This window comes from Apiospora phragmitis, assembly GCF_038363925.1.
Source record: "Apiospora phragmitis strain CBS 135458 chromosome Unknown utg000013l:1.0-2965645.0:1.0-2969333.0, whole genome shotgun sequence".
Lineage (NCBI taxonomy): Eukaryota > Fungi > Ascomycota > Sordariomycetes > Amphisphaeriales > Apiosporaceae > Apiospora > Apiospora phragmitis.
Genome location: NW_027117413.1, coordinates 1 through 18,216, shown reverse-complemented (window position 1 = coordinate 18,216; position 18,216 = coordinate 1). Strand labels below are relative to the sequence as shown.

General features: G+C 50.2%; 9 protein-coding genes across 9 annotated transcripts; 5 read left to right on the top strand and 4 right to left on the bottom strand.

The window, feature by feature from the left end:
- Window positions 1-808: 808 nt before the first annotated feature.
- PG994_013754 (uncharacterized protein) lies at window positions 809-1,861 on the bottom strand (the record flags this gene model as incomplete). Its single annotated transcript, XM_066865163.1, has 1 exon — window positions 809-1,861. The coding sequence occupies one exon, from the start codon at window positions 1,859-1,861 to the stop codon at window positions 809-811; it is 1,053 nt and encodes a 350-aa protein (XP_066708292.1).
- A 1,144-nt stretch (window positions 1,862-3,005) lies between these two features.
- PG994_013753 (secondary metabolism biosynthetic enzyme) lies at window positions 3,006-4,068 on the bottom strand (the record flags this gene model as incomplete). The annotated part of the gene is made up of 2 exons (XM_066865162.1): window positions 3,006-3,112; window positions 3,192-4,068. The coding sequence occupies 2 exons, from the start codon at window positions 4,066-4,068 to the stop codon at window positions 3,006-3,008; spliced, it is 984 nt and encodes a 327-aa protein (XP_066708291.1).
- A 526-nt stretch (window positions 4,069-4,594) lies between these two features.
- PG994_013752 (oxidoreductase) lies at window positions 4,595-5,771 on the bottom strand (the record flags this gene model as incomplete). Its single annotated transcript, XM_066865161.1, has 3 exons — window positions 4,595-5,257; window positions 5,330-5,478; window positions 5,543-5,771. The coding sequence occupies 3 exons, from the start codon at window positions 5,769-5,771 to the stop codon at window positions 4,595-4,597; spliced, it is 1,041 nt and encodes a 346-aa protein (XP_066708290.1).
- A 376-nt stretch (window positions 5,772-6,147) lies between these two features.
- Window positions 6,148-8,267, top strand: PG994_013751 (uncharacterized protein; the record flags this gene model as incomplete). Its single annotated transcript, XM_066865160.1, has 6 exons — window positions 6,148-6,423; window positions 6,516-6,896; window positions 6,976-7,224; window positions 7,307-7,520; window positions 7,611-7,795; window positions 7,863-8,267. The coding sequence occupies 6 exons, from the start codon at window positions 6,148-6,150 to the stop codon at window positions 8,265-8,267; spliced, it is 1,710 nt and encodes a 569-aa protein (XP_066708289.1).
- Window positions 8,268-8,393: 126 nt separating this feature from the next.
- Window positions 8,394-9,155, bottom strand: PG994_013750 (uncharacterized protein; the record flags this gene model as incomplete). Its single annotated transcript, XM_066865159.1, has 1 exon — window positions 8,394-9,155. The coding sequence occupies one exon, from the start codon at window positions 9,153-9,155 to the stop codon at window positions 8,394-8,396; it is 762 nt and encodes a 253-aa protein (XP_066708288.1).
- Window positions 9,156-9,619: 464 nt separating this feature from the next.
- On the top strand, window positions 9,620-10,550 carry PG994_013749 (uncharacterized protein; the record flags this gene model as incomplete). The annotated part of the gene is made up of 3 exons (XM_066865158.1): window positions 9,620-9,868; window positions 9,910-10,218; window positions 10,245-10,550. The coding sequence occupies 3 exons, from the start codon at window positions 9,620-9,622 to the stop codon at window positions 10,548-10,550; spliced, it is 864 nt and encodes a 287-aa protein (XP_066708287.1).
- Window positions 10,551-11,735: 1,185 nt separating this feature from the next.
- Window positions 11,736-12,965, top strand: PG994_013748 (uncharacterized protein; the record flags this gene model as incomplete). Its single annotated transcript, XM_066865157.1, has 6 exons — window positions 11,736-11,885; window positions 11,935-12,013; window positions 12,142-12,251; window positions 12,284-12,545; window positions 12,615-12,678; window positions 12,758-12,965. The coding sequence occupies 6 exons, from the start codon at window positions 11,736-11,738 to the stop codon at window positions 12,963-12,965; spliced, it is 873 nt and encodes a 290-aa protein (XP_066708286.1).
- A 1,821-nt stretch (window positions 12,966-14,786) lies between these two features.
- Window positions 14,787-15,212, top strand: PG994_013747 (polyketide synthase; the record flags this gene model as incomplete). Its single annotated transcript, XM_066865156.1, has 2 exons — window positions 14,787-14,907; window positions 15,151-15,212. The coding sequence occupies 2 exons, from the start codon at window positions 14,787-14,789 to the stop codon at window positions 15,210-15,212; spliced, it is 183 nt and encodes a 60-aa protein (XP_066708285.1).
- Window positions 15,213-16,693: 1,481 nt separating this feature from the next.
- On the top strand, window positions 16,694-16,939 carry PG994_013746 (fatty acid synthase S-acetyltransferase; the record flags this gene model as incomplete). The annotated part of the gene is made up of 1 exon (XM_066865155.1): window positions 16,694-16,939. The coding sequence occupies one exon, from the start codon at window positions 16,694-16,696 to the stop codon at window positions 16,937-16,939; it is 246 nt and encodes an 81-aa protein (XP_066708284.1).
- Window positions 16,940-18,216: the final 1,277 nt, after the last annotated feature.

The window sequence follows — 18,216 nt, the reverse complement described above, 5'->3', positions numbered from 1 at the left end:
AGTCCTGGTTGAAGTAGCAGTCGTAGTGGGAAGGAGATGTGGACCTTATATATGCCTCGAGCTCGGCGTTGAGGAGTACGTATCGTCATCTCTTGCTTTCCATTCTGCTCAACTTGCAATGCATATCCTCCGGAATTTTAGTGTGTAATAACCTTCGCAAGGGGCTTCCGTGCCGATATCCGCTCCCAGACATCCAAAGTGCATAATTATATTTAAGGCTGTCTCACTGCAAGATCTAAAGATAGCCAAGCCGATCAGCTTACAATGTCTCAATCTATAGTACAACAAGCCTTGGGCCCCCCCTAATGCCCCCAAGAGCTGAAAGGCAGGGCGTCTTTAGCGTATCTAAGACACCAGTAGGGGGTTAAGGCTTACTCTAACTTGCTTAAGATAAATGCATAACGGTACGTGAATAGATTCACCGCAGGCTAACTCTTGCGGAAGCTTACTGTTCTTCTTTATATAGGCATTGGAAGCATCATGGACATGTTTTCTATCTCCACTCTTACTTATCTGTTATATAACAGGCCACCTCCCAACTCCCAATTACAGCTATGAGAGTGAAGATAGCGTCTGGTTCAATTTACTCGGATGTCTTCGCAGGGCGATAGTTCACCCTGTTTAATCGGATCAGTCGCCCGAAAAGTCACAGAAGTCAGAGACTGGATTTTGCTTCATCCTTAGAACGGTGTTCCGCAATCCAGACGATATTGAGTGTAGAAAAGTACGTCACAATATTCCATTGATAAGTAATTATGTAATTTATTGATCTATGTATAAGGCAACAAGCAAGAAGAAGCTATCCTCACTATGTTTTTACCAACTTCGAAAGCATCATCTCCAAGTGCTTGATAATAGTGAAGTGATCCTCGCCCTCGAGCTCGTGGAGGTCGCAGTTGGGCAGGCGGTCCGCCATATACCGGACCATGGCGATGGGCGAGTTGACGTCGCGGACACCGTGCCAGATCTGGATGCGGCGGTCGCAGCGGATGTCCTCGAGGCGGAAGCCCCAGGGGTGCGAGAGCAGGTAGGCGTCACGGACGAAGCCGCGCGTGCCCCCGGCGAAGGGCTCGGCGAAGATGCGCAGAAACCGCTCGCGCCGCGCCGCCACGGCCTCGGGCGTCTGCGCGGCCTCGGCGCTGACCTCCTTCTGCTTGCCCGCCGTCTTGGCCGCCCGGGCCGCGATGGCGTCGAGGTACTTCTTGCCACCCTCGGTCGCGGCGTACTTGTGCAGAAGCGCAAGGGTCGAGTCCAGCAGCTTCGTCAGGAGTCCCGGCGTCCGTGTCGCCGCCGCCGATACCGGGTGTCTGTACCACTGCAGCTCACGCGTGCCGGCCTCCCAAGGCGCCGCGATGCAAACGACTCCCACGCCAGATAGCTTTGAGGACGGTATTTCGCGTGCGCACGCGAGGACGTAGGGCCCGCCGCCCGAGCCGCCGAAGACACCATACCGATCGAGCTTGAGGTGATTGGCGAGACTCTGCATATCGCCGGGCCAGTCGGCGATGGTCTGCTCAGGGTAGAAGCTCGAGCGGCCGTAGCCGGGGCGGTCGGGACAGATGAAGCGGATGCCGTGCCGTTTGCCTATTTCTTCGACGCCGCGGGCCTCGAGGCGCGAGCCAGGGAAGCCGTGCAGGAAGAAGATGGGGTGGCCGTCCAGGTTGCCGGCCTCAGCCCACGCCAAGGTGCGTCCGTCGGGCAGCGTGGTGGTGTTCTCATAACGTGCAGGGAAGACCGAGGTGGCCTCGGTGCTGGAGAATCGGTGCGTCGGCAACAACCGTTGGGGGTGGAGTCGAGGGCGGCTTTTGCTGACCAATGGGACAAGTCGGGCATAGCTGCCCCGTGATGCTTGTATAGCCATTCCGATAGAGGCTTGTAGTATGGGCAGATGGATGGCGGCTTACTTGAGGCACCTTCGCAGGCTGCAATGGTAAACCTGCGGGAAGAAAAGGGTGATCTGGTGGTTGGAAATTTTCACGTCACGGCACAGCGCGCCCTGCCACCACTAGGAAGCGAGTCCAAGCTTCTATGTGTTACGATGGATGATACAGGCGAACAACCAACAGAACAAAGGACTTTGGCACAGGAGCAAGGGATGCTATAGGTGGGGTAGCTGGCCGTTTGGCAACATGGATGTACTTCGGAGCTCAATGCGTACAGGCAGTTTGATTTGGCTTACGTGAGAAAGTACTTTTAGGTGAGATTTCGTAAGCGTATGCTAGGAAGACAACCATTACGTGAGGAGCAGTAGTAATATGTCACCTGAGACTATTTACAGTATCTCAGTTAATGAAGGACGAAAACAATTAGTAAGGTACATACAGTCAGAAAGGATAGGGTAAAAGTATCATAGCCTTAGCAAAACCTCAGCATTAAATTAGTAATGCTATTTCCTGCATAACGTCAGGAAATAACGTAATGTCTCCATGCCAAACGACTGACATTAGTAACATTGAGCTGCCTGAATCACTGAGTAAAACGGACAAATCCATGGTCCTCGAGAGACTACACGCGGCCAATCTCAGCTTGTTGATTACGGCTGAACTCGTATGATTCTGAGTTGAATATTACCGCACCGTAACATTCGTGATGTTTAGTTACATTATTCTCCAAGCAGTCGCTATTTGCCTCTAGCTACACATTGTTGCCTGGGCAATCATCGCTGTAGTGATGAAAAAAGGAAAGTGGCAGATAGCCCTAGAGCTATCAGAAACATTTATGACTGATAACGTATTGAGAATTTGGGATATTGGCTATCATGTTTTGGTTTGGTCTCTCCTCCCCTGAGCAACACATGCTAATGTTTCAACTGACGGCTGGTCACTTGGATCTGATATTGACGAAGATGGCTTAATTCAGTAGGATATTTAATCATAGATACCTGTACTGGATGGTGTCTGTGCGCCCATTCCTCCGATATATATCCGTGAAAACGGCCTCTACCTGCAGATTAAATCAAGTAAAAGCGGAAGCCCACATCGCGTTCAGGCTATTGACCAAAGTCGTTAAATGACAGCAGGCTGGCTCAAGCTAGGTTCGCAATCTTTCATAGAACCAGTAGATGAACTTTCGACAGCCTCGAGAGACTCTAGCATATCTAGTGCTGTATTGACTTGATACGTCAAGTTTTGGATCTGCTCCAAAGTCCGAGGTTAGCAAGTAGGCAAATGATCAGGAAGATAAGCGTTTACCTACCTGTTCGCGATTATAGGCATTGAACAGTCCATAGTGACCACTGTCTACATCAATGACTGCTTTGATGAAACGATGATAGCTTTGCTCCCAGCCCAGTAGAGGATCCCCGCGGTATTTATCCACCCGGCAGGGGTGTTCCGATGGGTTTACTGGGTTTTCGTACTGGTTACACCGAACCAAGATGGCGGGTGGAGGCGAAGATGGCTCAGCAGGTTCATGATGAAGCGGGCACCGCTGTCTGTTCACGATAACCCAGTCGCTATCAGTAGGCTTGTGGGGAATCATGCCGCATTTGACTTGGAAGGTCCTGCCTCCAGCCGTGATCCGAGACTCCTGCCCTCCGCAGAATGGGCCGTCCCAAGTAGGCAATACCCACGATGGTAACATTTTGTCGCAGTGTTTGAACGAGGTTTTGACGAGGGGAGGAAGACTAGGCAGTACGGGTTCTGGAAACCTGTCCATTGATTCACCGTTCTTGGCCCAGGGGGTATGGTATGGAGAGTCAATAAGTAGGAGGCCTGAGATGGTAATATCGGCATGTTCGTGTCGTTCAGCAAGTAGGCGAGACATGACGATGGAGAGGTATCCCCCGAGAGACCAGCCGCCAAGGAGAATCGGCCCGCGTATGCCCGCATCAAATATCAGTCCGATATAATGCCTTGCCATGGCATCTATCCCCCCTTCCCATGGCTGACCGCTCCAAAAGTGAGGATTGTGGAGTGCCCATACATCACGCTGGAGGTGACCCAGCAGCCAGTAACCAAAGGTCGTTCCCCCGCCATCATGGATCAACACCAAAGGCGTGCGGGCAGGATGGGACCCTTTCAATGCCTGGGACTGTACTTTTACCGGGTTCTGGCCTTGAGGGTGCATATTGACTAGCAGGTGGTATTTTAAACATTATACGGTGGCCACTCGCAGACAAGGGCAGAAAACATGTGTTCATTGAAGCAAGTATTAAGAAAGAGGGAAAAAGAAGAACCTAAGTCAGAGTTCCGGGCAGCCTAACAAACCTGTTCTCACAACCACAATCTCAAAATCTCCACTCCTACCAATAAGGTCAAAGTACTTAACCTAATCATCGGGCGAACCTTCATATTCTATCTATATTTAGCACCCAATCAAAAGTCAATGTCTTGTTCATACAATATTGATTGTGATGCACTAGATAGCAGTACAGTCCTGGGAGTGAAAATGTGATATTGTCAGGAATGAGTAACACGAGTCTCACTGATGGTTACCATTCGACTAATGAGAAAGCCATGAGAGGGTTGGAAAAATATGTTTGACTCGATCAATTGTATGTTGCTGCATAGATATTGAAACAGTCAAGGTAAACCACTACGTTACGTGAATCTCTTGGGATGACAAAAGACCTCGTCTCTTCCCGACTATGTACTTAGTAGGCCGTGGTAAGCCGATGCAGATGAAATTCAAGAGCCGTCATCGACTTGTATCTTCTCTTTTCCCCATTCTCCAAGAAGCGCGGTAGGACGCCGACATCGGCCGTGCGGTCGATCTTGACGAAGAAAGCGCACGAGTAGCGCGGCGGCACCGTGGCGTCGGGCTGGTCTTGCAGCTCCCGGGGCACGGTGACCTGATGGATGCCGGCGGGAAGCGCGCCATTGGTGAGGCGCTCGAGCGTCTCGCCCACGTTGATGACCATCTCGTCCCAGCGCTCGCGGCGGACCGGGAAGAAAGACCCCTTGTGCTCGCGGTCCTCGACCTCGAGCCCGCCCACCTCGTCCTGCACCAGACAGGTCAGCACGCCCAAGTCCGAGTGCGGCCAGATCCGGCTTGTGTCGCCCCGCTGCATGTCCACCACCTTGATCGCGGGGTAGTGCGTGATCCGCTGCTCGCTGGCCTGGGTATGGATGACAGATGTGAGAGAGCCCCGACTGAGGCCCAGGGCGAGCTCCAGAGCGGAGAGTAGCTCCTCACTGAGTTTGTGTAGCGCGTCATACTGTTTTTCCATGCTAACGCGATAGCCCGGGAGATCCTCTTCACGGGGCCATTGGTTGTGGTACTCCTTGTCCTCTGGGGAGCCCAGGTCAACATGCTCCTTCAATCCAAGCAAGTTAGCGAAGCTATGATCCACGGGTCGTGTAGTAAGGAAGGGGAGAGTGAGTTAAACCTTGGCATCTTGAAGGTCTAGAGCAGGAGCATCACCCTTCTCTGTTCTTCCCCAGTTTAGCTTCGCAATACGCTCTAGGCCCCTGCGGCTCCATCCGCGCTGAGGCTTCGTGCTACTAGGCGCATTGGCGATTTTTGCCTTCAGTTGCTCTGGTAGCGAGAAGAGTTCACAGTTCTTAGTTAGTGAACGTAAGTACCTGATCAGCCTAGGAACCTTGGTTCGAGAAATGTCGCATGGCATTTGGGGGAATGCTCACCCAGTGATAAATCTCTTTCAACGTGTCGTCGGACATGCCATGATTGATAATTTTCGTGAACCCGTGACGTTTGAGAACATTGAAAATCTCCGAAGCAAACTTTTGCCGCTCGCTCTCTCCTCCTTTCAACCACTTTGACACATCTAGAGTGGGAAGTGTTAGCTCTTCTGTTGCTACAAACGCCATGGCTATGACACAAGTGCGAATAGACTAGAACGAATTGGAAATATCAAAATATTTGTTTTGAGGATTGATGAACAGGGAACGAATCTAACCAGCATGGAAGTGATAATGAATGTGGTACGATGGCTCCAATGGGGCTCCTGGACGAGGAATATGACGGTTCAGTGCTGCCCATGTTGGGGGTCCTGCAACGAAGAGGCTTGAATTAGTCATACATCCCCGACTGCAGGTAATCACTAGTAATCATAGCATTCATCTACAATACTAAACGCGTTGTCGATGTAATGTTCATCGCTGCAACACAGATTTCTCACCAAATACCAAATTCAAGCATCGCGTAACTGAAGAAGAGGAAAACCACGACCGATAGAATCACAATATGGAACATTACGACGAAAGTGGCCTGTATATTGCATGCCCGGATCACATACCGAAGCTTCACTCAGTGCCAGATACCTTAGCCATACACGACTTCTTGTTCAAAGAAGATTACGGAAGGCACCCGAAGTCGGACTCCAAACCACCCTTCATCTGTGGACTGACAGGCTCATACTACACGGTTCTCGAAGTAGAGCGTCGCATCGAACAGCTCGCTTGCGCCTTGGCTAAGGATACAGGATGGCAGGTCAACGAAGGAACCGTGATGGACAAGGCTGTGGGGATTTCCAGCTCAAACACTGTAATTACCTAGCTTTCTGTTTCTAATCGATTGGTTAAGTGTGGGAACATGCTGACAGTTGCTGCCAGATTGACACGGTCACGGTATCATGGGCGGTACATCGCCTCAACGGTGTGTCTTGTCCGACTAGCCATATGCACAGCGCGCAGTCGCTTTCGGCGCAGCTGAAGACAATTGGCTGTAAGGTCCTCTTCGCGAGCGCGCCTCTGATACCGACGGCATTAGAAGCCGCGGCGTCATTCGGGATCCCGAGACAGCACGTATTTGTCATTGAGGTCCCCAGAGCTGGTGCCAATGGTATGCAGATGCCAAGCGATCTCAAAACGGTTAATCAGCTCATCCAAGAGGGAGCCAGACTCGGGGCACTGCCTGCTCTACAATGGCCGGCAGGTCAGGGGGCTCGTCAGACTGCGTTCCTTATGTCCTCGAGTGGCACCACTGGACACCCGGTAAGGAGCTTGCGCATTTTCGATGCCCGTCGGCCCATGTGTCACAGCTCGCAAGCTAATTACGATATTCTGCTGATAGAAAAACGTTTGCATCACTCACAAAAACGTCATCTCCAACATTTTGCAGTTCTTAACCTTTGAAAGGTCTTATCGAGAAGAAAAGCCGCAGACCATACTCAATGTGCTCCCGCTTAGCCATGCCCTGGCCCTAATCCTGGCCGCACATCATTCCACCTACAGGGGAGACTCTGTCGTCATGATGGACCGATTCGACCTGCATCAAAGCTTGAGTGCCATCGAGAAGCATAAAGTGGAAATATTATGGATGGTAAGCAAGGGCGAGAACAAGTCTCTCCCATTGTTCAAACCTCAAGTTACTTGCAACGCTGACCGGTATCAACTCATGCTAGACTCCACCTCTCATATTCGCCATCACGGGTGCGTCCTCCATCGTGAAGACGTACGACATCTCCAGCGTCCAAGGCCTGAGAGTGGGGGCCGCGTCCATCGACAAAGACACCCTCGAACGCTTCAAAGCCTTGATCCCGGGCTGCGACGTGATCCAGGGGTACGGGCTGACTGAGACCAGCAGCCTGGCTGTCATGGCACACAGGGGACGACAACGTGTTTGGCTCCTGCGGCTATCCGCTGCCAGGCTTTGACCTGCGCCTCATCGATCCCGAGGGGCACGTCATCGGAGAACACGGTCGCCAGGAGAGCTCATCATTCGCGGCGGTAGTATCGTTCCAGGCTACTACAACGACGCGGATGCGACGAAGATGATGCTCACCCCGGATGGTTGGCTGCGGACGGGGGATCTCTGTGAGTTCAGAAGGTCCACCAAGGGCCACAGTAATCTATTTGTTCTGGACAGAATCAAGGAATTAATCAAAGTCCATGTGAGTTTCGAAATTCTGCAATACTGGTGTTTTTATGAGCTACCTACTGACCATACCTTTCCCACAGGGCATGCAGGTCGCACCGGCAGAGATTGAAGCGTTTCTACGGTCCAACCGACTGGTGGCCGACCTATCCATAGTTCCTGTGCCGAGCGACCTGGCTGGTGAGGTACCAAGGGCCTATGTAATCAATACGGAGGCCGCCGCGGCACTGGAGGAGACGGTGATTCAAGAGGAACTTCACTCCGCGGTGAACGCCCACTTCCCGCCGTACAAGCGGCTCAGTGGCGGTATCGCCTTTGTAACCGAGCTGCCGCGGACACCGGCAGGTAAGGTCAGAAGGGATTTGGTGAGACAGATGGCAAGGAAGTACTACGAAGTCATGAAAAAAGGCCGCGAGCTGGAAAGCTTTCGAGCGTCGGCGCAGCTGTTCACCTTTGATACTGATGATGATGAAGACGAAGATGACTAGCGCAATTAACCAAGAAACGTAAATGATTATGTTTATACAGGTTATGATTTACGGTTTATCGCATTGTCCTTGGATGATATAAGGTAGACAGGTGTCAATACGTAATCTATGTCTGCGAGCTTCCTTCTACGATTCAAAGAGTTGATCCGCTGCATGTGCCATGTCTCTCAAAGTACCAAATCTGAAGTCTATCGCTACAGCGTCCTTCATAGCTTCTAGATCTCCACCCATGATGTTTGGACATCTCTCGATCAAGCAACCTCGAAGCCCTATCTCTTTAGCTGGTTTCAGGTCCGCCGGTAGCGAGTAGGCCGTATGCAAGATCTGCTCCTTGCTGACCTGGAGCTCATCCCTGCAGTGGTCAATCAGGTACGAGAAGTTGCGCAGGTCGGGTTTGTAGGAGCCGATGTCTTCCGCGACGTAGACAGCGTCAAAGGCGGCGGCGGCGCCCGACAGCGGACCCGCAATTGTGGCCGCGAATGAAGCCCGGTCGACGTTGGACAGGATCACGAGACGGAAGTGCCGCTTCAGCCGCCACAGTGCCTCGACCGTGTCCGGGAAGCTCCGCCAGGTGCCGATGCTGCTGCCAAAGGCTGCTGATTCTCCTTCGGCGGTCACCTCGCTGAGGCCGCACTCGTGCGCGATGCGCTCGTACACCTTAGCCAAGATAGCTGAGTACTGCAGCGTCGGGTACTGCGCCTGGATCGCGACTTCGTATTTACTGTAGCATTTGAGAAGTGCCCCGGGGTCCCTCCGTAGCGGGTGTGTCAAATCCAGTCGACTGGTCAAAGGCCGGAAGGCTTCGATGAATCCGTTCTCCCAATCAATGAGAGTCCCGTAGCAGTCGAAAGTCAGGCACTTGTAGTCCCGGAGGTTGGACGAAGGCATCCTGAGGTGGCGGCACAAGCGACTGAGGGTAAGGCGATAAAATTGAAGGACTTTCCGCGCGCATTGTTAGTAAATATCCTGTCCCGATGCAATTTGACTCACCTGTAGGCTAAAGTTGGACACGAATCAAGGGGTTGCGAGTAACAGTGAGTACAATAGTCATCGGTTCTCAAAACTTCTGTAGCGAACATATTATGCAAGAGAACATTAATTTGCACGAATGAAGTGCCTAAGAATGAGGATTGGATACCAGGACATCAGTTCAAACTGAACCAATGAAAAGGGGTTTTCATTTGGCCAAGCGAATAATCCTCGACCTGTATGTAAACCAATTGTTTCCCCGCCCTGCTTTCAACAACCACAGAGTCTCATCAGATACATTGCCTCATCAAGCACTTCATCACCAAAGCTCTGTTTCACTCATCTATATATCTTAGCACGATAAGTACGAAAACTGCAAGAACATGAGTGTTGTCCAGACGATACCCGCCGCAGCCACACCGGCAGACTCGACGCAACGGGAAATCCGTGTTAACAGGCAAGATTCGAACACCAGCTCGAATCAAAACCGTGAGCTGACGCCGTTGGAGACCATTTCGCATGGTGGCCCAACCCTTCAAGGGCCTCCCGCCAACGTCAGTTTCGCCGCCGAGCGACTCCATCGGCTGAACCACATGGCGGCGGTCTTCCGGCACTGGTCACGCGAGGGCTACGTGTTCGGCTTCTCGGGCATATCTCGTACCGGGACCCCGAGTTTCCGCAGTCGTTCTGGACGAACCCGCTGGGCGTTCACTTCGGGCTCCTCACGGCGTCGGACATAGTGCTCGTGAACCTTGACGGGCGCGTCATCGGGGGCAACCGGTCGCGCCCTGCCAACACGGCCGGGTTTCTGATCCACGCCGCGGTGCACGAGGCCCGCGGTGATGTTGACGCCGCCTGCCACTGCCACAGCCCCGCGGGCAAGGCCTGGTCCGCGACAGGGCGGCGGCTGGACATGATGACGCAGGACGCGTGCAAGTTCCTCGGCGACGCCCACGCCGTCTACGACGCGTACGGGGGCATCGTCCTCGCCGCCGAGGAAGGGGCCAGGATTGCCCGCTCGCTCGGCCCGCGCGGCAAGGGTGCATCCTCAAGAACCACGGCCTCTTGACCGTCGGGCGGACCGTCGACGAGGCGGCCTGGCTCTTTGACGCCACGGAGCACGCCTGCCGCGACCAGCTGGCCGTGGAAGCGGCGACGGCTGGCGGCGTCAATGGCGTAACGAAAGCGTTGATAGGTGAGGAGCAAGCGCGGGTGAACTTCGAGTTGGAGGCGGATGCGGATTACTGTTACGCTGAGTTTCAGGTCTACTACGATTACGAATACCAAATGAGTGGTGGACAATTCACCAAGTAACCTAGCATGTCATGTACCCCAATCTGAACATCATCAAGAATCATGGATCTCAAGTTGCGCTGCAGCGTCACTGCAAGAATTGTTTAAAGCATGTCCAGTATTGTTCAATCACGAAGCACTTCCATACTTATTCACTGTATTCAAAGCTGGTGCGTGTACGAGGAGAAAGCTTCAAAGTTGTTGTGGGGACTGCGAGGAAGTGACTGTTCACGGTCGGCCTCATCCAGTGACACGAAATTCATTGTACAATTACCTGGAAAGTATAATATATGTCAGTACACGGAATATTAAATAATGTGGTTTCAAATAATGCTCTACTGCCGCATTATGCATAATGTGATTCCTTGGTGATCCCGAGAGTAACGAAGAATTACGTGAGTCAAGCTTTCAATTGTTAGGGGTCCTTTACAGGGCGCTAGGCGCAGAATTGGGCTTTGACAAGCAGCCGGTTTTATGGTTGACCCCCCTAGTACTCCGTAAGCTTTAGGTAATAAAGGGAGGTAAGTACTGAGAAGTACTTATCGTACCACCTGAAGTGTGGATGGCTCAGCGCCCCAGCTAGCCATGTCGGCGTACGCTGTCTACAACTGGGAAAATCTTCACGTCGCTGGAAAGCTTTTGGCGACAACCCGAGGGAGACCGAGTTTCTGGAGACTAATTTCCCAATTTCCTCCCTTATGAACGATTCGTGACTGTAGCAATGTCTCCAGCAATTCAGCCCATGGTGCATGTTGCCATGGCTGTCCTCCGACTCATTCCGCTTGGTTTATCGTTCCTTTGTATTGTCGTAGGTGGCTCCCTATTGGTCGCTCTGGAAGGCGCTTCTTACCACCAGCTCTACCACTCGCGCCGGTGCATGGCTGAGTTCTACGGGCTTCGCTCCATATAGGTATTGGCTGTGTGTGTGCATCGCGCCTTTTCCATCCCTTGGCCCAGTACCCGGGACCATTCCTAGCTAGGTTCACGAACCTTTACTCGGCGTACCACGCCTGGACGGGAGACATCCATGTCGACATATACAACTGCCAACAGAAATATGGTAAGACCCGAATTCTTGCGTCGCACATCTATCGTGTTAACAGATCACTCTCAGGAGATCGCATACGCTACGCGCCCAATCGAGTCATTTTTGACACGGCTGAGGCAATTCGCAGTACGTTATTAGCCATGTTCGCTAGGGAAAGAATGGCAACTCATGATAGTGATAATGCCACAGAAATATACGGGCACCAAGCCAAAGTCACCAAGTTCAAAAATTACGAGGTTCTCTCAAGACAAGCGGCCAACACGTTGACTTTGCGAGATAAGGAACAACACTCCCGCAGGCGGCGCGTCGTGAGTCAGGCCTTCTCCGAGAGCAGCCTGCGTCTTTTTCGAACCCAAGATCCTGGCCAAGATCGACAAGTTCTGCGAATTGCTTCGCCATCAATCCAAGGAAGCGCTTGAAGATGAAGCGACGGGATGTGAAGGATTATGGTCAAGACCTCTAGATATGTCTATTGAATGCAAGTATCGCCGCTTCCTAATCTTCGGTGTGGTCGACTTGCGGATTTGCGACGGACTGGGCTAATGAATATCACCCATAACGCAGTCAACAATCTAGCATTTGATATCATGACCAAGGTTCTTTTCGACATCGACTTCAACACTATGGGCAGCGCCGAGTACCGTTACGCGATGAAGGCGATCGAAGAGTCTAACGTGCGCCTTGGCGTGCTGCTGCAGGGTCCGAGCTCGCCATCGGCTTCCTTGACCGCCGACTCTTTGCCCAGGCTCTACACGGCCGACGTCAATTCGTCAAGTTCATTCGCATGGTCATGGCCAAGCGCCTGGGCTTCCCGAAAGGCTATTCGCGGGACCTGTTTTCGCATTTGCAAGAATGCATTGACCCGGTTACCGGTAAAGGCTTGAACACAGCGGAACTTAGCACGGAGACTGCAACATTCATAGTAGCGGGCATGTTTCTTCCCTTGATCTACTTTATCCCTTCTTCCCGTCCGTTTTGGACAAGAACCTTGAATGTCTCGGTCAATTGACATTGCTAACATATATTGGGCAACACAGGGGCCGATACATCTTCGACTAGCATGGCCGCCGTGTCGCACTACCTCACGGGCTCATCTCATTGGTACCGCTAGGCAGCTGAGGAAGTACGCAGCACATTCTTATCGATCGAGGAGATCCGGTTCAGGGCCTAAGCTGAATAGCTGCGTCTGTCTTCGTGCCTGTATTGACGAGTCGCTGCGCCTGTTTCTGCCGGGCGGTAGCGCGTTGTGGCGCGAGGTGGAGCTAGGCGGGGCCTTTATCGCGGGTGATTTTATTCCGGAAGGGTGTGAGGTGGCCGTGGGCGTTTATAGCGTCCAGTACTCGACTAAGTATTACGATCGGCCCTTCGAGTTTGACGCGAGTCGCTAGTACCGTCCGGTAGACCGCAGTGCTTCGGACTAGTAGTAGTTACCGTATATGCCTTTCTCTATCGGCCCGCGCAGCTGTGTGGGGAAACCCATGGCTATCGCGCAGATTACCCTTGTCTTCGCTCGTCTTTTGTGGGAGTTTGACTTGCGCCAGGTTAGTAGCCCCCCGATTGGGAGAGCCGCAATCTCACCCCGAAGGAGTTTGAGCTGAAAGACCATCTCACGGCATAAAAAGAGGGCCTGTTTTATGCGTCCGAGAACGTAAATAGTAACCCGGACAAAGTTTTTCGAGCGAAAGACTTGGGAGATGGCCGGCTTAAGCTGGAATCATTATAATATTGTTTTATCCACCTAGATCGTCCAACAAAACAGATACACCTTGATTAAGAGTATTATACACATACAATCATAAACACTTTGAAACCCCAATCTGAAGCATGCTATAACCATGTTTCTTAATCGGAACATGGGAAATGTAAAAGGGAACATTATGTAGTATTCAGCTTGCTTGCAGTCCCAAAGCTATTAACTCGAACTGATCTGCGCCCGGGCAGCAAAATCGAACCTAGTTGATGTAACGGGGGTCTTGGCGTCGTGGCTAAAGGCTGAGTGAGCTTTCGGAGAACTACATAACGAAGCAAGGACTGTATTACTGTCAACCATATGCGACGCAGCTCGCTGCGGCTGACATTTCTCGGATAATCTCTGACTAATACGGCACCTTGTTCCCCTACTGTACCCCTGACGGCTTCTTCAATTGGTAAGCGTGAACCTCTGTCCTTGGAGGACCTTTATGCTTGCCGCACTTCTGTCTGTGCAGCTTGGTAGCCAATAGCTTCTGTCGTCTCGGTCAATGTCTATGTACTGAACTGCCGCTGCCCAAAGACACTCATCTACTTCTAAGGCTTGATTAAGACTGCATGCCAGCTGCAGGGACCTCCAAAGGCAATCATCAAGCGTTCACGTGGCAATCCTAGTTATAACGCATGTCACATTGAATCATAGCACAACACTGCGATCAAGTTTGACCTGTACATCGTCGACATACATTGTGATTTCCAGACTGGGCTTTACGCAAACATGCCCGAGGTTTCTGGAGAAGCTGTCGCGACCATGCGCCCGTGGGAAATGCAACGCGCTGATATATCTCGCATTGATGAAGTAGCTTCTGGTGTAGCGTTACATGATGAATCATCCGGGGACGAAGCCGCGCCCGTGGAGCCGATTGCCGTCGTCGGCATGTCCATACGGCTTCCGGGGGGCGTTAGCAGCGGGGAGAGTTCTGGGACATGCTCGTTGAGAAACGCAGCGGTCTCTGTGAGGTACCCCCGAACCGCTATAACATCGCCGGCTTCCACGACGAGAGCGGGAAGCGGCCTGGGACGCTCCGGATAAAACATAGCTACTTCCTCCGCGACTTTAACCCCCGCAATTTAATACCTCGTTCTTCTCGCTCTCTAAAAAGGAGCTCGAGAAGCTCGACCCCTAATAGCGTTAGCTCTTAGAGGTCGTTTACGAATGCTTGGAGGACGCCGGAGTAATTAACTAGAAGGGGTCGGATATCGGTTATTATATTAGCGTTTTCGGTAATAACTGGCAAGATTTTAATAGCAAGGAAACATAATATAGTAGAGGTTACCGTATTACTGGTTATAACGACTTCGTTTTAGGAAACCGCCTTTCGTACGAGTTCGACCTTCACGGCCCGAGGTATATAGTGTTTCCTATCCCATTTTGATATATTTCTAGATTTCGTTGGATTGAGGATCCTTAAGGAATTACTCTTATTTTGGGGACAGCTGCTAACTTGAACTTGCACAGCATGACCGTGAAGACCGGTTGCTCGTCGTCCCTCGTGGGATTGGACATGGCCTGCCAGGTAATACGGAAAGGCGACTGCTCAGGAGCCCTGGTTTGTGGGACAGCTCTGATCATCTCCCCCGGTATGTCTCTTGCACTAGAAGATCAGGGTGTCTTATCGAAAACCGGTACCTGTAAAACCTTTGACGCAAAGGCTGATGGTTATGGACGAGGGTATGTGCTCCTTGCGTCAGAACCCCCCACGCTTTCTGCAGTGGTCCTTTCTTTCTCTTTCTTTCTATCCTTTTTCTTTTTTCTTTCTCAATTTCGAGTTCCATTCCTGACGAAGGGAGCAGTGAGGCTGTCAATGCCATCTACCTTAAAAGCTCAAGCCAAGCGCTCCAAGACGGTGACGCGATCCGAGCTGTTATCCGCGGAACTAGTATGAACTGCGACGGCAAGACACCCGGGATGTTAATGCCGAGCACCACAGCTTAGGAATCGCTTATTCGTAGAGCCTACCGCCAGGCCTATTTAGAAAATCGACTTTACGAGACTGCGTTTGTGGAATGCTATAGGACCGGTACCGCGGTGGGCGATCCTTTCGAGACCGCCGCCGTAGCTAAATGCTTTAGAGATGGCGGCATGATTATTACGTCGGTAAGGAAATTATTTACCTTTTTTATTAGCTAGGATTAATTCGACCTATAGGTTAAACTAAACGTAGGCTATTTTGAAGGCGCGGCTAGCCTTACGAGTCTCGTGAAGGCCATTTTGGCTATTGAATATCGTTAGATACCCCTTAATATCTACTTTAATACTCTAAATCCTAGAAGTGAGCTGTAAAACCTAAGCTGTAGACCATCTAAAGCCCCGATACTAATAACCGCTAAATAGTACCGTTTAAAGAGTGTAATATTCGGGTCCCCGTTAATATTAAGCAATGGCCCAAAGACCAGGCTAAGCGAGTTAGTGTTAACTCGTTTAGAATCGGTGGTGTGAATGCCCACGTAAGTCCGCTAAAGCCTAAGAGTTAAATCTCTCTGCTGATTTTACTCCCTCAAGGTTATCGTGGAGTCCTTAAAGCAGTATGAGCTGTTTAATAAACGCTTTAAAACAAGCTATCACGATATAATTATTAACGGAAATAAAAAGGCTAACGCTAATCTACTAAACGGTTTAAGTTCTAGTTCTAAGGTTAGCGATTTTTATATAAATAAAAATGAGTATAATATAGCAAACAGAAATGGCTTTAATAAGCATATTATTAATAAGGCTAATAATAGGACGCATAATAACGATAACGGACGTATTAATAGAGATTTGTATGCCATTACTAGGCCCGCTGTGAAGGTAAATCCTTAACTAAACGCGAATAGGGAAGTACTAGCAAATGGCGTCCACGAAGAGTATATTAACACGGAAGATCACCTCCTACTCTTTTTAGCTCACAGCGAAGAGTTTTTGTAGGCTAGTGTTACGGCCTATCGTAAATATTTAGAAACTATTTCCACCCTGCCTCGAGATATAGCTTTCACTTTAGCTAATCGACGGGCCTATAAGCAGTATAGAGCTTATAGTGTTTAAAGGAGTGGGTTTTCTCTTAAAGTGTTATTAATAAAGGCCGCAAAGACGTCGCCAACGGTTAGCTGGGTTTTTACGGGCTAAGGGGCGCAGTGGCCCAAAATGGGCGCCGAGCTAATTAATAGAAACGCCGTGTTTAAATAATCGGTCAGAAGGTTAGAAATGTTTTACAAGGGCTTCCAACGCCGGTAACATGAAGTATTGAAAGTAAATATGCCAACATTGCTTTGATTCGCCCGTCGGGCCCCTTTTATTCGTGAATGCTTATATTGGTCGGCTAATTGAAATCACCCTCCAGACGAACTCCGAAAAGGGGCTGACCAAAGCCGTGTGCACAAGGCTGAAATGGGCCACCCACTTTCTATCGCTGTGCAGATCGGCTTGGTCGATGTGCTTCATTCCTGGGGCGTGAGGCCTGACTTTGTCGTCGGGTATTCGTCGGGCGAAATGGCCGCCGTGTACGCGAGCGGGAGCGTGACAGCCGAGGCCGCCATGGCCGCTGCCACCTTCCGGGGAACGACGAGTAGCGAGGAGGTAAAAAGTAAGCGAGGCACCATGGCGGCTATCGGTTTAGGCCGTTATAATATATAACCGCTAATGGAGACGGGCGTCGTTATCGCTTGTGAAAATAGCCGGAACAGCGTAACCATTTTAAGAGACGCCGAGAAAGTAGAGGCTGTGGTGTAAAGGGTAAAACAGAAGCATAAAGGAGTCCTGGCCCGTCTTTTTCGCGTAGAGAAGGCTTTTTATTCTCGTAGGCTTCCCCTACCGCACATCTCATATCTGCTACGTTATGGACGCTCTCAACTAATATCATTTATACTCGATCATATGCTCTAATATGGCGCATCGTATAAAGAGTATATAAAGCCTTTTTTAAACAGTATCTCTTTTAAAGTCCCGTTTTATTCGTCCGTTACCGGTAAGCGTCTATCGGGTGATAGATATTTTAAGCCCTCTTACTAGCGTTAAAATATGGAGAGTCCCGTGCTCTTTGATACCGCCATACGCTCTACGCTTGCCGACAGAAACGAGAGAGTAGTTCTAATTAAGATCGGTCCCCACCCGGCTCTTAAAAGACTATTAGGCTAGATACCCCGATCTTTCGAGCGCGATAATATATATGTTATAAGTACGCTCAATAAATAAAAGGGCTACGTAGAAAGCTTATTATATATTATAGGTAGAATATTTTAATAAAATATTAAGCTAAACTACTTTATAATATGTCTTAATAAAGGATAACTCGCTAAAGATTTACCTTATTACCGCTAAAAGTAGGAGGCGTTATATTAGGCGGAGCCGCGTATAGCGCGGGAATAGAAATTCCGCTAAGATCCGCCCTATAAGTTGCTAAGGTTACGGGTAGTCGAAGTATTAAACGATAAGTGTTAAAGGAACAGGCTCACGCTGGAGCACGTCCCGTGGCTCTCAGGCTATAAGGTTAACGGATAGACCGTCTTCCCCGCGGGCGAGATATATCGCTATAGTAAGGGAGGCTTTATAATAATTAACCGGGGATTAAATTTATATATTAAAGTATATAAGTATACTTTTAAGTTTAATATTAAACTATAAAATATAAATAGAAATTATTACGTAATTAATATTAATAACGATAGAAATTAACGAGGCCTTATAGTATTCTTTTTATATTACTTCGTATAACGAGACGAAATAGGCCACCTATTATTTCGGCCAAGCTCGGGCTTTTTTAAACAAGTCTTTCACCGACCTTCCGTTTATTAAAGCCGGTATAACCTTTAATAACTTACCCCCGAAAGGTGGACGGACGAGAGTAGTATAAGATCCTAAACCGCGTTAAATTCTAGTATAGCGGAGCTTTTAAAGGTCTTAATAAAATCTCG